The sequence below is a fragment of the Terrapene carolina genome, unplaced genomic scaffold, assembly GCF_002925995.2.
Source record: "Terrapene carolina triunguis isolate 2854851 unplaced genomic scaffold, T_m_triunguis-2.0 Scaffold34021, whole genome shotgun sequence".
Classification (NCBI taxonomy): domain Eukaryota; kingdom Metazoa; phylum Chordata; order Testudines; family Emydidae; genus Terrapene; species Terrapene triunguis.
The window spans coordinates 4206814-4224949 of NW_020698372.1; the positions used below are offsets into that span (position 1 = coordinate 4206814).

The window sequence follows — 18136 nt, forward strand, 5'->3', positions numbered from 1 at the left end:
ATCAAGGGAAGTGATTATTCCCCTCTATTCGGCACTGGTGAGGCCACACCTGGAGTATTGCGTCCAGTTTTGGTCCCCCCACTACAGAAGGGATGTGGACAAATTGGAGAGAGTACAGCAGAGGGCAACAAAAATGATTAGGGGGCTGGGGCCACATGACTTAAGAGGAGAGGCTAAGGGAACTGGGCTTATTTAGTCTGCAGAAGAGAAGAGTGAGGGGGGATTTGATAGCAGCCTTCAACTACCTGAAGGGGTTCCAAAGAGGATGCAGCTCGGCTGTTCTCAGTGATGGCAGATGACAGAACAAGAAGTAATGGTCTCAAGTTACAGTTGGGGAGGTCTAGGTTGGATATTCGGAAACACTATTTCACTCGGAAGGTGGTGAACCCATTCACTGGAATGGGTTACCTAGGGAGGTGGTGGAATCTCCTTCCTTAGAGGTTTTTAAGGCCCGGCTTGACAAAGCCCTGGCTGGGATGATTTAGTTGGTGTTGGTCCTGCTTTGAGCAGGGGGTTGGACTAGATGATCTCCTGAGGTCCCTTCCAACCCTGATATTCTATGATTCTATGATTCTATGAACTGCGGCTGGAAAGGTGGCAGAGAAGAAGAGGGCAGAACCTAGGGTGACTCCAGCTGGCTGTCAGGGTACCATGTGTTATCAGTACGGGTGACAAGGACACATAAAAAGGGGCTGCCCACCTATGGAATGTGGGTTTGCAGAGTTCTGCAACTGGGCCAGGAGTTTTGGACATGGAAGGGGAAAGAAACTACCCACGGTTTCTGTAAGGCTGTGAAGGTGGATGCCTCTGAACAAGGCCCAAACTGTGACTGGGGTGTGTGAAAGAGAAAAACCAATATTACTGCCATTTGCCCTGGCCCTCGCTGGGCATGATGGGTAATTATGCCTGTTGCTATGAAAAGGAACTTATGGGTTAGCAAAAGCTCTGGTTCCAGTAACTGGAGGCGGCTGAGGCTCAGATCTCCAGCAGCCCATAATTTTTGAGAAAAGCCCAAAACAAACATTCAACCCTTGTGATCATTTCACACTTTCTATCTAAATACTCACACCCCCTCTCACCAGGGTATCTGAGTAACTAACAGAAGTGATCAGCACAGCATAAAGGCCCACAAATGATCCATTTTGAAGGACCTTTTCTCAAGAAGCACTGATAGAAATTCTTTTTATAAAATCAGTACAGCTCAATTGCATACAGCCATGAGGATCGGATAGCAGAGGCTTGAGCTGGTAGGAACCAAGCAAATTTTCTCTAGACATTTTCTTTTCTGTAACTTTTTCTGAGTCTCCTGTTTATTGTGAGGTGGTGGTGAGGAATACCATTCCTGTTCACATTTGAGAGCCTCCTCGGACAATTTTCTCAGAGTGAATAACAATTCTTTAGTATTTGAAACCCCACAAAAGAACATTTAAGAGACATTATCAGATGCAATGTAAGCATGAACTCCAGTGACACTACATAAAAACTTCCAGTAACTCCAACAACATAAGCCAATACCACAACAAAATAAGGCAGCTTTTATCCATTAATATATTCCAGCTAGATGAAAAACAGAGATCAGAAAACATTATTTACGATAGATATTACAAATAACAATTAGCATCAAAGTACAGTTGTCTGAAGAACCTTAATTATGAATTTCCTCTCTTTCATTTTTTCCCCATAACTACAGCATTCTAATAAAGTTGTTTTGACTTAATGGATTTGGGACCATTTTCTTTGCTGATGTAATCAATGGAGTGATGCCAGTTTGCACCGGGGAGAATTTGGCCCTTTAATGTTTTGTTATTTTTGTCTGGAATTGTCTTTGCTTTTTTGGGTGGTTGGTTGTTTTAAGAGAGGCCACATGGAAACTGAAAACTGTACTGATCATGTCAGTGGATTTTGTTAACCCAAGTGAGTGCTATGTTGGATAAAATGACTACGACTTGGGAGCCTATAGTTAGCTAGCTTGATATTACTTGTTTGTGGTGTAAATGTTTGCTTTAAATATTGTGATCTATAACTGCATGACAGGAGGTGTTCCACAATGCCCCATCTTGAACACTCTGGCCACTGTTTTGAACTCTGCTGCCAGCGGCCAGGAACACAAGAAACTGTCCCTCCCCTTTAAAGCCCCCTGAATTTTTGAAATTCCATTTCCTGGTTGTTCAGCTCACCTAGGAGAGCTCACCTAGCAACTCTCAAGCACACCTAGCAACTGCCCAGCTGACCATGCCTGCTCCACACTGCAGATACACTCCTGCCTGGTGTACAGAGGAGGTGTTGGATCTCCTGGGTCTGTGGGGAGAAGAGGCTGTGCAGGCACAGCTCCAATCCAGACACAGAAACATCAACATCTACGAGCAGATTGCCTGGGACATGGAGGAGAAGAACTACAAGACAGACCTGCAGCGGTGCCACATGAAAGCCAAGGAGCTGCGGCAAGCGTACCAGAAGGCAAGAGAGGCCCACAATCACTCTTGTGTGGAGCCACAGACGTGCCACTTTTACAAAGAGCTACATGTCATCCTCAGCAGAGACCCCACACCACCCCCAAGAGGCCTATGGATACTTTGGAGGAGCCAGTGTCACAGGCCACCACTGTGAACAGCAAGAATGTGGACAAGGAAGAGGAGCAGGATTATGGGGGACAGGCGACCGGGGGATCCAGCAGCACAGCAAGCCAGAACATGTTTTTGAGTCCTGCACAATCCAGCCAGTCCCTACAGTTGAGCATGGAGGAGCCTGATGCAGGGGAAGGAACCTCTGGTAAGTATGCAGCTTGTTTTGAAATTACAGGGATGGAACCCCCAAAGCAGCAGGACACATCTGTTCATGTACTCTTTAACTTGTGCTAGAAGAGGTAGTTAAATAACCAATACAGGTAGCGGTCCTATTTGCTTTTCATTCCCTTGTAGAGTTAAGCAGAGGTGGCCCCTATTTGTTTGTAAACTGTTTGTTTACATGCACTGGGATGTCCCATGAATCCTCCATAGATATCCTGATGAAACTTTCCTGCAGGTAGCCTGCAATTCTCTGCTGAAGGTTTATGGGGGAGGGGAGCTGTCTTATTTCTTCCACTGCCATAGGACACTTTCTCACACCACTCAGCAATTACTTCAGCAAGCACCACTGCAGCACACACAGGCAAGTATCATACAGTCCTGGTGGCACCCTGACACCTGCAGGAGCTGTTCCCTTTCAGCCTCTATTACCCTCAGGAGTGAGATATCAGCTAAAAACACCACCGACTGTGGAAAACAGTGCCAGTATTCAGTTCAGTTGCCCTATACACATAAACTCATGCCCGTGAGCTATCCCTCCTCATATCGCCAATCCCCCCAATGTCCAGGGCTGTACTCACCATGGCTGGGACTGCCGCCATGCTGCAGAAATCCCAAGGAGCTTACCTAGATTCCTGGGGCTCTGTGTGCTGGTAGCTCAGGGAGAGGCACACTGTCCCTGGAGGAAGTGGGACCCAAGGGCAGACTCAGAGTCTGCTCAGCAGCCAAAAGGGAGAGAGGAGAGACACTATTTAGAACAACACGGGTCCCTGTTGGTTTGGGGAAAGATGGCTGGTGCGCCTGCTCGGAGAAAGGGACAGACTCAAATGATTGACAAGTGAAAGCCCAAGAACAAGAGCCAGCCTGACCAATAGGGAGTGAGAAGCCCTTCCCTGGGAGCTCAGGGGTGGGCCAGTTTGGAGCAGTCTGGAGCCAGCCAGGGCAAGGGCAGGACTTGCTGTGTGGGGAGCTGGTGAGTTCCAGGTCTGCATGCAGGGCTCCCCCAGAGAACTGGCCTCTGGGGACTTGACAGCAAGATCCCTCATCTTGAGCCTTTCCTGCTCCAAGGTGACTCTCAGTTTGTAGAGCTTTGTTGGGAAATTTTCCCCCAGCCAGACTGAGTTAAGCTTCCAGCTCTTTAGGTGAGATCAGTCACCACATGGCACCACTGCTCTGGGTGCTAGTCCAGGGCTGCCCACCTGCTGTGAGTGGGTCTGAGCACTGGGGCGGGAGATTAGGAGTTTAGTGTAGTTTTATAAGCCGCACCTTGAGCCCTGCACCCATTGGTGGTGAGGAGAAATCCTGGCACCAGAAGCAGCCTGACTCCTGCATGAAGAGGATGCCTGCCAGCAGCGATCGTCAGCCCTCTGCAGTGACTGAGGAGCCCAGAGCCATCTCTGAATCTGAAGATCCATTACAGAGTTGTGAGTCACCATCTTTTAGTTAGTTGGTCAGGAAAAATGTTTGGGAGACCCCTCACACCCTGAACTGTGTTCTCAAGCCAGGGGGTAAGGGTTTGGGGATTTTATTACCTGGTGCCCTACTAAATTTGCGGAAGGACTTAGCACCTTATCCCACTTGTGAGTCTACTGCTGCACAGATGATATCGCGGTCACAGGTCATCCAGGGACCCTACAAAGTACACATACCAATGGGACACTAATTTGACGTTTGCTATATTAGGTCACGTGACTGGAGAAATTCACGGGTATTATAAGTAGGGTCACTGGTGATCCTGAGAATAGTGTTTTACCCTGTTATGGTATATTTATCTTCTCTTTAATATAATTTCTATGTTAAATATATTGTACAGTAACTCCTCACTTAACATCCTCCTGGTTAATGTTGTTGCATTGTTTCGTTGTTACATCACTGATCTATTAGAGAACATGCTTGTTTAAAGTTGCGCAATTCTCCCTTATAACATTATTTGGCAGCTGCCCGCTTTGTCCATTGCTTGCAGGAAGAGCAGCCCGTTGGAGCAAGCTGGTGGGAGCTTAGAACCAGGGTGGACCGGCAGCCCCCCTATTAGCTCCCCTAAGTTCCCTGTGCGGCAGCCGCCCAGCAGGCTATCAATTGCCAGGCAGTTCAGCTGTCTCTCCCCCCACTGCCGTGTGCTGCTTCTGCCCTCTGCCTTGGAGCTGCTCCCGGGAGCCTTCTGCTTGCTGTGCAAGGGGTGGGGGAGAAGAGGGGTGCTGATGTCAGGGTGTCCCCCTCACCCCGCTTAGGATGAAGGGAGTTTGCTGGCAGCAGCTGCTGACTCAACTTGCTGATCTACTTAAAAAGGCAATGTACTTAGAGTGGGGTCAGTGTACTTGAAGGGGCAATGTGCGTGTCTCTCTCTCTCTCACACACACACACACACACACGGTGTGTCTCTCTCTCTCTCTCTCTCTCTCACACACACACACACACACATGCACCACCCGGCACTTTGAAAGTGGAGGGAGTGGTGCGCTCCAGTGGGATAGCATGGGTTCATCATCACGTTCAGTTTCCGCAGGGAATGTCTGCAGCCACTGCCATGAGTCTATTGTGTCTCCTCCCTCCATTCGTGCTGCCTTGTAGAGTGTGAGGCTACATTAACAACAATGTGTTAACCCTTGAGGCTCAGCCAATTGCTAGTTCATCATTTAGCAGCAAGACATTCCCTGGGAAATATCCCACCCTCTGACACCTCAACCAAGCTTCACAATCATCATTGCTGTGTACGGTATTAAATTGTTTGTTTAAAACTTATGCTGTGTGTGTATATATATGTCTTTTGTCTGGCAAAAAAAATTCCCTGGAACCTAACCCCCTCTATTTATATTAATTCTTATGGGGAAATTGGATTCACTTAACATCGTTTAGCTTAAAGTAGCATTTTTCAGGAACATAACTACAACGTTAAGTGAGGAGTTACTGTATATGTTTGTGTTATTTCTTGGAAGCCTCCAACTATCTGGCAAATAAGTGGGGGTTACTCTGTGATTTGTATTTTCCTCCCATGCTGGCAAGGTGACCCTGCCAGGAAGGAGCATAGGGGGTGGAGGCACTGCCAAATAAATTAATAAGGGAAGAAAAAGAAGTTACACCCTGCTGAGTGGTGGCAGGATCCAGAAGAAGCCAGGTCTGTCCACCAAAACCCGTAAGGAGCTTGGCACTAAAGGAGGTAACCGGGTGGATAGGGGATGCTACATTGGAGGCATCGCTGGGATCCCGTCTTTTAAACTCAGATCTTAAATACACCTCTGCTGACTTCCCAGGGAAATTGAGTAAATTCCCAATATAGATTACCAGAAGAGGCTTTTAATTTGGTGTAAGCTGGAGGGAGCTGACCCTGAATGCCACTTCATGTTCATTAATATACCTACTGAATGGGAAGTTAGACAAATTGAAGATGAGATCGCCCGTGTCAGAAAATGGGAAACCTGTGTGGTTCGGAGTCAGATGCAAGTGAAAGGGGAAACTACTTTTTCTCTCCTTGTAGAGAGCAAGATTACAGGGGCGGCAGGTTTGTAGAAATTTTGGTGGTGCCCAAAGCCCAGAACCTGCTCCCCCAAACTCCGCCCCCCACCTCCCTAAAGCTCTGGGAGTTTGGGTGGGGGGAGGAGGTCTGGGGTGCGGGCCCTGGGCTGGGGCAGGGGATTGGGGTGCAGGAGGGGTGCAGGCTCTGGGAGGGAGTTTGGGTGCAGAAGGGGTGAGAGGTTGGGCTCTGGGAGGGAGTTTGGGTGGCGGAGGGGGTCTGGGGTGCAGGCTCTGGGATGGAGTTTGAGTGTAGACTCTGGGCTGGGGTAAGGGGTGGGGGTGCAGGCTCTGGGAGGGAGTGTGGAGGGCTGGGGTGCAGGCTCTGGGAGGGAGTTTGGGGGCAGGAGAGGATGTGTGGGAAGGGGGTGGGGTTGCAGGCTCTAGGACGGAGTTTGGGTGCTGGGTGCAGGCTCTGGGCTGGGGGTGGGGGTGTAGGCTCTGGGAGGGAGTTTGGGGGTGGGAGAGGTGTGTGGGAAAGGGGTGGGGGTGCAGGCTCTGGGAGGGGGTAGGGGGGTGCGGTGCTTACCTGGGGCTCCTAAGCAGGGCGGGCCAGGGGGCCTCTGTGCACTGCTACCCCCAGGACTGCCCCTGCAGCATCCTATTGGACGCAGGAGCACTTGGGGCAGGAACAGCGCGTGTAGACACAGACACAGTCCCACCCCGCCCAGGGGCTGCAGGGAAGGGCCGGCAGCCACGTGGAGTGGACAGGCAGGAAGCCGGTGGGCAGGGCCCCAGGCCGTTTTAAATCGCCCAGGGGACACACATAGGGGAGCGTCCAGGGACAGGCAGGAAGCCGGTGGGCAGGGCCCCAGGCCGTTTTAAATCGCCCAGGGGACACGCATAGGGGAGCGTCCAGGGGCAGAAGGCAGGGCTGAGGGAGAGACACAGCCTCAAACACTGCTGGAGCCCGGGAACATTAAGTTTTTCACTTGCTGTGGCCCATGCAGTACAAGGAAGTCCCTCAGGCTACTGCTCAAGTGGGTCCACAGTCCTGGATCATCTAGACTTAAGGAACTAAACTCAGCAGCAGCTGTTTCTTGCACCTACACCACACTCTTCTCTGATCTACACTTTTCTTCAGGAATGTGCATGGTTACATCCGTTTGAGATGGAGATATCGATGCTGCAGTAGCTGCCAGGTCACCTGCACTCTGACTAACTGGAAGATGAGGCATCTCCTCACCACTCACATCCTCACTGGGGCCGGAAGGCTCACCGTGAACATTTGTGTCTATGTATCTCAGGAGAGATCCTTCTTGCTTAGATAGAAAAACTTCCTTTGCTTTCTTTCTTTTTCTGAATGCTGCCCCAGAGGGGCATTTTCTTCTTTCACTCATGACTGCTGTTCTGTGCCAGCTATAGTGGCTCTCGACACTCAATTGAAGGGGACAAATAAGCAGGCTGGTAGCAGGGCCTGAGTGCGGGAAGATATCAGCGTCTTAAGGGCCTAACTGGCTCCTACTACTTCAGTTGACTGCCTGTTCTCCTCAAGTGGGTTCAGGGAAGCAGCAGGAAACAGGAAGCTCCCTGAGAAGCTGGTGTTAATCAGTCCAGGCTCCTGGGGGTGCTAGAGAGGTACATAAGAGGCTCCTCCTCCTCTCTCTCCCTGCAGCTCCTGCTGCTTTCTGTTATTCCCTCTCACCTTTTCTCCTGTCTGCCTGTTAGGTCTCTTGTGCCCTCCTTCCTCCAGCACAGCACTCCACCATCTCTGTGCATCTAGAACAGAGAGAATACACGTGCACCAGCAGCAGACACAATTTTCTACACTCTGGGTCCTAGTGGCGCCCCCCCACCCCCGCAGTCTGGCACCTGAGGCAGGTGCCTCAGTTCACCTCATGGTAAGGCCAGCCCTACCCACAGCATAGCCTCACGGGGGGTGCTGCCTGCCTCTTGCCCCGTGGCTGCGGGCTGGGGGGGGGGGGCAGGATCACAGGGTCAGACACTCAAGGAAGCCCCAGCAGCTGCTCAGGTGAGTGAGGTCCAGAGGTCTCTTCCAGCGTCCCCTCCCGGTGGGTGCTGCCAATTATGTGTGCACCTCCTCCCCCTCTTCCAGTGCAGCAGCAGCCAGCTGCCTAAGCCTGTTCTTGTGCTGTACCCTAGCCTCAGGTGGCAGCACAGGCAAAGGAGAGCAGTGCGGAGCGGCAGGGCAGCCGCCCGCTTTTAATCAGCCAGGGACACTCTGGGGCCCAGGGGAGGCGCACGGGGGAGCAGCAGGTGGGGGCCCGGGGACACTCCAGGCAGGGCCGGGGGAGAGACCCGGCTCCAAACATTGGTGGAGCTGGGCCCCCGGCCCTGAATATTGCTGGAGCCCGGGCACCACAGGTCCATGTAACTCACCGCCTCTGTCAGCGGGAGAGCTTCTCCCACGGATCCAGGTACCACTGCTCGTGGAGGTGGTTTCATTATGTCAATGCGAGAGCTCTCTCCCATTGACATGGAGCGGCTACACGAGTAATAATCTTAGAGCAGTGGTACAGCTGTGCCACTGTAAGCTCCCTAGTGTAGACATGGCCTTAGTGAATGCACTGATGTTTACTTGCTCCAATTTACTGCCATGCATTGTAGTACTAGGCATGAACTAAGCATGTTGCAGTGGAAGGAAGAAATTATGGCTGAGAAAATTTTAGCCCAAGCCAGAATGTACCACATGTTGGCCTGAACCTGAAGACGGTCATTTATAACACTAAAAATAAGAATGGTTTCTAAAAACATTTTCAAGGAATTTTTGCACCTTGGATAAAAGGGTAACTAACATGTCACACCCATGATTTCTGAGGTCTGGTCTATACTACAGACCTATATTGGTATAACTATGTCACTCGGGTGTGAAAAATCCACACCCCCTCTGAGTGACATAGTTACACTGACCTACGCCCCTGATAGACAGTGCTATGTCGGCGGGAGAGCTTCTCCCATTGACAAAGGCAATGTCTATACTACATAGTTAAGTTGACTTAAGTTACCTTGACGTACAGCCACTGCTGTAATTAAACCACTGTTGCATGTCCACACTAGCTCCTTCTGTTGGCGGAGCCAGCACATCCACAGTAGCAGCTCTTGCATTGACACAGAGCAGTGCACCGTGGGTAGCTATCCCACTGTGCAGCTAGCCGCAGGTTGTTTTGGGAAGGGTTTGCAATGCCTCGTGGGGGCAGGTTCAGCATCACAGGATGCAGGTTTCTCAATCCCATCATTCCATGGGCATCATACTAGGTTTCCAGCTGATTTTCAACTTCCCCAGATAACCTGCGAGCCAGCCATCCAGAGGTGAAAGTAAGCCGGTCCGGTCCGGCATACCGGCAAGAGCCAGTATGCCATGCCAGACTGTACCGGCTTCCGCAGCAGTGATTTAAAGGGCCCAGGGCTCCAGCCGCTGCGGGGAGCCCCGGGCCCTTTAAAGCGCCGCCGGAGCTCTGGCAGCCGGGCTCGGGCGGGGATTTAAAGGGCTCGGTGCTCTGCTACGGAGATCCCCGGGTCCTTTAATTCGCTCCTGAGCTCCCAGCTGCCTCTGCAGCTGCTAGCTCCAGGGTGATTTAAAGGCCCTGGGACTCCCAGCCACAGCAGGAGTCCCAGGGCCTTTAAACCTTGAAAAGCCCCACCTCTTCCAGTTGAGGCCACGCCCCCGCTCAGGACTCTGGCTTATGGGTAAATCCTTTAAATTACTTTCACCCTTGCAGCCATCTCTGCCAGAAAGCATGGATCCTGCACTACCCTTCTGTATTGTTCTGTGAGTTATGAACACCAGGCTATAAGAGGAGTGCAATGGGGGTGGGGAGGGGCTATTCATCACCACGCTGACCCCAGACCCCTCCTTGTAGAAGTGACATGTCTGCAGCTGTGCACCAGAAAGCAACTACTTGCCTCCCTTGCCTTCTGCTGTGCCTGCCACAGCTCTTTGAGTTTTACACAGCACTGGTGCTTGTGTCCCTACCATAGCCCTTCCCCTCCATTCCCCAAGCAAGTTCCTGCGACTGGAGCGGAGCTGTACCTGCACATGCAAGGGCAATACTATCTCAGGGCTAAGGTGCTTAATTTTTGCACCTCTGGGCTTGGCAGGTCATCTTCCGCGCCCCCCTTGCGGGCTGGAGGCAGGGGAGCAAGGAGAGGTGCCCACGTGACTCTACGTCAGTTTCCCCACGTGGGTGCAAGAAAGGGGTACAGAATGGGGGTACAGGGTGAGGGGCGCAGGTGGGGATGAGTGCTCTCTGGCCACGCAGCCAGTGCTTAATTTTTGCAGGGACTTGCTTCTTTCATACATGGGCTATAAGCTGCAGTCAGCTGCTTCTCTGCTTTCAAGATCCTATATTCCGTCTCCCCTCTGTATACAGAGAAAGGGAAGGTGATATAGATCAAGACAGGCAGCAAAATCCCCCATGCTCCTATCCATGCAGTTAAAGCAGCCAAACAATTTAGGAAACCTCTCCCGATGGGCAGTCAGAGGGGGAGGTAGCTGCTTCTGCAAAGTAAGTCAGGAAGCCACACTGACCTACTGTGCAGAAGCAGTTGCCTTTCAGAGGCTTGGCTGCTTAAACAGCAGGGATCACGGATAGGAGCATGGGGGATTTTGCTGCTTGTCTTGATCTGTATCACCTCTCCTTTCTCTGTATACGGGGCGGGAGGTGGGGAGGGAATATTTAGTCTCTCTTTCTACGGGGAGAGGGGTGGACTTTGCTGTGAGTTGGTCTATGTGACACTTCTCTCTCTTTGGGAATGGGGGACTTTGTGTCTCTTTGAAGTACACGCAGGAATCTCATTATATCAGCATCTGATCGGCAAACATGGTGGACAATACAATTGCATCCTCGGATATAAAGTGGATATCCCAGGATTTGCGGGACTCTAGTTCTCCTGAATTCTGCACAGTCCTCAGTAAGTTTTATATCATAATATATTAGCATTAAGAAGTTGAGATTAGGTAATATGGAAATAATATATAAATTATATTATATAATGTCATATTCTCATCATAAGGAAATGTGCTCAATTTTGGTCACTTACTCTTTTTTAAAAAGGGGGGACATAGGAGAAGTATATTATCATATTAAACTTTACTTTTTAAACATTATTATCTGTATTTATTTTATTGGTATTCACTGTTTGCATTTTGTGCAATTCACATAAAAAATTATGAAGAAAATAGATAACTTGTGGCTGAAGAAAACACCCAAATGTTAAAATGTTTGAGTCTCTCCCCAAGGCTGACCGTTCCAATGATCTATCTATGGTTTCCTGTTTGCATCCCTACTCTGTTTTCTTCTGTCACGGAGAAAGAAATACAAGCATATTTTAAAATGAAAAATATGGCTTCTAATTTTGAATTATTAAACCAAATTAATCTTTGTGTAACCCCGAGTGCCCGAGGGTTATTTCAGAGACAAATTTGATCCATGTTTTGTTTTCTGTACAAGGTATCGCTGGTTTTAGTAAACCAAAGATCCACTAATGTATGTTCCACCAACCGGAGGTGCCTTCTGATCTATGGGGATGGGGGAGTAAAAAATGAGGAAAAAATAGAAAATTAAAAGTACTCAATCTATTTTTTTAATAAGCTGTGAAAGGAAAGAATAGAAAGACAGTAGAGGAGATGACAGAGATGAACCAAAACAGAAAAAGAAATAAAATGGCCCTTTCTTTTTTAACGGTTTAGTATCACTGATATACAGTGTGTGATGAATGTTCAGTATGCCATTGACATGCTGATTCTACCAGTCATATGTACCATCTTTAAGGCTTTAGAGCCTTAGGGTATGGCCACACAGCAATAGACACTTGCGGCTGGCCTGTGCTAGCTGACTTAGGGTACGTCTACACTTACCGGAGGGTCCGGCGGCAGGCAATCGATGTTCTGGGATCGATCCCGGAAGTGCTCGCCGTCGACGCCGGTACTCCAGCTCAGCGAGAGGAGTACGCGGCATCGACGGGGGAGCCTTCCTGCTGCGTCTGGACCCGTGGTAAGTTCGGACTAAGGTACTTCGAATTCAGCTACGCTATTAACGTAGCTGAATTTGCGTACCTTAGTCCAAAGTGGGGGGGTAGTGTGGACCAGGCCTTAGGCTCACAGAGCTCCGGTTGAAGGGCTGTTTCATTGCTGTATAGACTTTCAGGCTCAGGCCGGAGCCCAGGCTCTAGGACCCTGCGGAATGGGATGGTCCTTGAGCTCAGGCTCCACTGCAAGCCCAGAAATCTACTCAGCAATGACACAGCCCCACAGCCTGAGCTCTGCGAGCCCCAGTCCCAGCCATGAGGTGTTCTTTGTTCTGTAGACATACCCTTAGCTATAATCCTCCTTGTCTTCTCATTTAGAGCAAATTCCTGGAAACCTTTATTCATACAAGTTGTCTCAATGATGTAAATTAAACTATTCACAAGTAATAATTAATCTCAGGAGTAAGCATACTTCCATTACCCTAATGTTTATAGCAAGTATATACTATCAAAAACAGTAGAACCTCAGAGTTACAAACACCTCGGGAATGGAGGTTGTTCGTAACTCTGAAGTGCTCGGAACTCTGAACAAAACATTATGGTTGTTCTTTCAAAAGATTACAACTGAACACTGACTTAATACAGCTTTGAAACTTTACTATGCAGAAGAAAAATTCTGCTATTAACCATCTTAATTTAAATGAAACAAGCACAGAAACATTTTCCTTGCCTTGTCAATTTTTTTTATGAACTTTCCTTTTTTTAGTAGTTTACGTTTAATACAGTACTGTGGTGTATTTGCTTTTTATTTTATTTTTTTTGTCTCTTCTTCTGCCTTATTTTGCGCTTCTGGTTCCAAATTAGGTATATGGTTGACCAGTCAGTTCATAACCTTGTTGTTTGTAACTCTCAGTTTCTATTGTACATGTTTAAGAACGGGGGCTATTAAACTCAACCAGAAAAAAAGCAGTATACAGCAGGAAACTTTTTTTTTAAACCATCAGTGACAACGTACGTTACTGTTAAATCCCATTGGTTTGGGGAACATCTCAATCTTTTGACTAACCAGGTGTTTGGATAAATGAAAGTGCTATTTTGAGGTGCAGTATCACTGTTATAGAAATACAGGGAACAGAGGGAGTAATGGTGATGTTAGCTTAATACTTTGTACTTTATTAAAAAGAGTAAAAAAATAACTTTCTTGAGATCTGCTATACAAAATACAAAGCTGTTGATTAGAGCTTACATGTGCAAAGAGGCTAATTGAGAAGTTGTGTGTGTGATGAACTAACATAAGGCTGGACACACTGTAGATGGACACACTGTAGATTTGGGTAATTAGGATTTCTGGATAAAGGGAATTTGGATAATTGGAATTATACTATAAAACCAAGCTCATAAATTAGGTTGATAGTTACATGTCTTATACATGTCCATAGGTCCCTGAGCACTTGAGTGACGTATAGGCTTAAAAATAATAATATTGATAACAGCCTGGTACTCCTTGTAAGGTAGCATATTATATATATGAAGCTCAAATTAATACATTTAAGGACACTGAAATTATAACATTGTCTGAACTTTTATACCATAGTCATTACTAGGGTAACAGAGAGCTTTAATTGAAAGCTAAGTCCTCCCAACTACAACGTGAAGTAATGTATTTACTGAGCTGCCTGGAGTATTTTCTTTCAAAGTCACTCATACTTATATCACACCAAATGCATCCTTGAATGGTTGTATTTGGCCCATTCTATTTTACAGGACAGGGTCAATAACAGAAGAATGTGAGGACTGGGTGCGCATAGAAGAGATACTATAGTGACTCTGAAAGACATTGTGGTCTTTGCAAATCAATAAGAATCTTGCATGTTTTCTGAATATTTCATGAAGGTATTTCTTGAACTTTTCACCTACAAAAGCGTAGATCACTGGGTTCAGGCAGCAGTGGATGAAGGAGATGGTTTCAGTCACCTGCAGGGCCAGGTCTAGGCTTTTGCTCGTCTCGCAGTCATCTATGATGAGCAGGCTTCGCAAAGAGTCCAGAAAAAGCGCAATGTTGAAGGGTGCCCAGAAGAGGAAAAACACAACTACAACAATGAAAACCAGCTTCATTGCTTTATACTTGTTTCGGTTCATGCATCTCTGCAGATTTTTCATGATGTGGGAGTAGCAGAAAATGAGAATGCCAAGTGGGATCAAGAGGCCCAAAACATTGACGGTAGAATTGGTGAAAAGTTTCCAAGTAGTCTTATTCTCCCGGTAATAAGGAGCACACTTCACACTGCCATCTTCATTAAGTTCTTGGATAAAGAAGATATTTGGTATTGAAGCTAAAATGGCCACTGACCAAATGGCGAGGCTTATAACAATGCTGAGCAGGGTTGTTCGAACTTTCCGAGCGTACACAGCATGGACGATGGCTAAGTACCTGTCTATACTCATGAGGGTTATGAAGAATATGCTGCTGTAGAAGCCAATGTAGTAAACTCCACATATTGTTTTACACATTGCATTTCCAAAAGTCCATTGGTCTGAAGCATAATGAGCCAGGAAGGGGAGGGAGAAAACAAAAAGCAGGTCAGCGATGGCGAGGTTCAGCAAATACACATCAGTCATGCTGGTCAGTTTCTTGCAAACTATCAGAACGCAAATGACCAAGCTGTTTCCCACCAAGCCGAACACGAACACCAGACAGTAAAGGACTGGAAAAAATACTGATCCAAAGATCTTGATATTCTCTGTGCTGCAGATGGAGCCCAACTCAGGATAATAATCATAATCAAAAGTAGAGAGAAGATTCGACTCAGTTGAATTATTCATCATGAGATGACCTGTTTAAGAGCACAGAATTTAATACAATCCAACAATCCTATTTTTTAGTAAGTATCTAGGCACAATTCTGCCCTGATACCCCACACAACCCCACTGAAGTCAACAGGGTTGCACAGGCTGTAAAGGGGTAGAATTTGGTTCTGAGGACAGGCTAGCCTGTTCAGGTAAAGGAACACTTCGCCCTGTGACATTATCTAATTAAAATATAATCATGCAAATCATTATTTCTACCACAGTTATATACTTGCAACAAATCTTATAAAGGGTGTAACACATGGCCAGAAAGGGTTAAGCATCCTGCAGGCTAATTAACCCAGAGTCAGCCTGTAGAGATATGTTAGAAATGGTCATTAAGGCCATTTGATGCTAGATAGGCTAGAACTTTGAAATGCAAACCTATATTGTTAAAGTTAGGGGTGATACTAATTGTATATGTGTACTCATAAATGTTAGCCATGGAAACAGACAGTTCCTGTCTGTCACTATAGCTATGGATTCAGAGATCAAAAAGGAATATGAACGTTTAGATAAATCTTGGGTGAAATAACATCATTGTCTATATGTCTCTTTGAAGTTTGTGATATACTGCCTAATGAATAAATTGCCCTATGTTAATTTGTGTAACTAATTACTGGTGGTGTTTTGGAAGCAGAAGGTTACATCAAAAACCTATTGTTTGCCCAGGACAGTATGGTCAAGTGGATGCTAGAACACTGCATAAAAAGACCCTTGAGTCCTGATCCTGTCATCTCAGATCTCCTTGATGCTTCAACGCAGAGGAAGCTTAAGCCACAAGATTGAGATCCCAGTGCTGACTGGTCCACCCTGAATATAATATTGGACATTGGACTATAACCTATGGACTAAAATCTAAAAGAGCTCTTTGCAACTATAAAGCTTACCATCTCTGCTATGAATCTGAACCTCAAGTATTGAACTCATGTCTGTACGTATATGGATCTTTTAACCATACTCTCTCTCTTTTCTTTTTAAATAAATTTTAGTTTAGTTAATAAGAATTGGCTGTAAGCGTGTATTTGGTTAAGATCTGGAATATGTATTAACCTGGGAGATAATGTGTCTGATCCTTGGGATTGGTAGAACTTTTTTACGTGATGAAATAAGTAGGGCTGTCAATTAAGCGCAGTTAACTCACGTGATTAACTAAAAAAAATTAATTGCGATTAAAAAAATTAATTGTGATTAATCGTACTGTTAAACAATAGAATTCCAATTGAAATTTATTAAATATTTTTGGATGTTTTTCTACATTTTCAAATATATTGATTTCTATTACAACACAGAATACAAAGTGTACAGTGCTCACTTTATATTATTTTTATTACAAATATTTGAACTGTAAAAATGATAAAATATATAGTATTTTTCAATTCACCTCATAAAAGTACTGTAGTGCAATCTCTTTATCATGAAAGTTGAACTTACAAATGTAGAATTATATACAAAAAATAACTGCATTGAAAAACAAAACAATTAAAACTTTAGAGCCTACAAGTCCACTCAGTCCTACTTCTTGTTCAGCCAATTGCTCAGACAAACAAGTTTGTTTACATTTACAGGAGATGCTGCTGTCTGTTTCTTATTTACAATGTCACCTGAAAGTGAGAACAGGCGTTTGCATGGCACTTTTGTAGCTGGCATTGCAAGGTATTTACATGCCAGATATGCTAAACATTCATAGAATCATAGAATATCAGAGTTGGATGAGACCTCAGGAGGTCATCTAGGCCAACCCCCAGCTCAAAGCAGGACCAATCCCCAGACAGATTTTTGCCCCAAATCCCTAAACGGCCCCCTCAAGGATTGAACTCACAACCCTGGGTTTAGCAGGCCAATGCTCAAACCACTGCCCATTCATGCTTGGGCTACCACTCCCGAGGATATGCTTCCATGCTGATGATGTTCGTTAAAAAACAATGCGTTAATTAAATTTGTGACACAACTCCTTGGGGGAGAACTGTATGTCTTCGGCTCTGTTTTACCTGCATTCTGACATATATTTCATGTTATAGCAGTCTTGGATGATGGTCCAGCATATGTTTGTTTTAAGAACACTTTCACAGCAGATTTGCTAAAACACAAAGAAGATACCAATGTGAGATATCTAAAAATAGCTAGAGCACTCGACCCAAGGTTTAAGAATCTGAAGTGCCTTCTAAAATCTGAGAGGGATGAGGCATGGAGTATGCTTTCAGAAGTCTTAAAAGAGCAATACTCAGATGTGGAAACTTCAGAACCTGACCACCAAAAAAGAAAATCAACCTTCTGCTGGTGGCATCTGACTCAGATGTTGAAAATGAACATACGTCGGTCCGCTCTGCTTTGGATTGTTATCAAGCAGGATCGTTATCAAGTAGAACCCATCCTCAGCATGGACGCATGTCCTATGGAATGGTGGTTGAACATGAAGGAACATATGAATCTTTAGCGCATCTGGCACGTAAATATCTTGCGACGCCAGCTACAACAGTGCCATGCAAACACATGTTCTCACTTTCAGGTGACATTGTGAACAAGAAGCGGGCAGCATTATCTCCTGCAAATTGTAACCAAGTTTGTTTGTCTGAGTAATTGGCTGAAGTAGGACTGATTGGACTTGTAGGCTCTAAAGTTTTACATTTTTATTTTTCAATGCAGTTACTTTTTGTACATAATTCTACATTTGTAAGTTCAACTTTCATGTATGAGGTGAATTGAAAAATACTATTTCTTTTGTTTTTTACAGTGCAAATATTTGTAATAAAAAATAAATATAAAGTGAGCACTGTACACTTTGTATTCTGTGTTGTAATTGAAATCAATATATTTGAAATGTAGAAAACATCCAAAATATTCAAATAAATGGTATTCCATTAATGGTTAACAACACGATTAATCACCATTAATTTTTTTTAATTGCTTGACAGCCCTAGAAATAAGATTTTCATTAATCTTCATCATATCTAACTTGGGTAACTAGGTGAAGGCCTGAGGCTGGGTTGCTTTAAGGGAACTGTGTTGTTGGCTTCTGGGTAGCCAGTGAGGTATTTTAGAAGCTGTTTAGTGCTGACTTGGTAAATCTA

General features: G+C 46.1%; 1 protein-coding gene across 1 annotated transcript; it reads right to left on the reverse strand.

Annotated features, from left to right (window-relative positions):
* Positions 1 to 13364: 13364 nt before the first annotated feature.
* Positions 13365 to 15044, reverse strand: LOC113405144 (C-C chemokine receptor type 8-like). The gene has a single exon (XM_026646046.1). It carries the CDS (start codon positions 15042 to 15044, stop codon positions 13977 to 13979), a length of 1068 nt encoding a protein of 355 aa, XP_026501831.1. The 3' UTR covers positions 13365 to 13976.
* Between the last annotated feature and the right edge of the window lie 3092 nt (positions 15045 to 18136).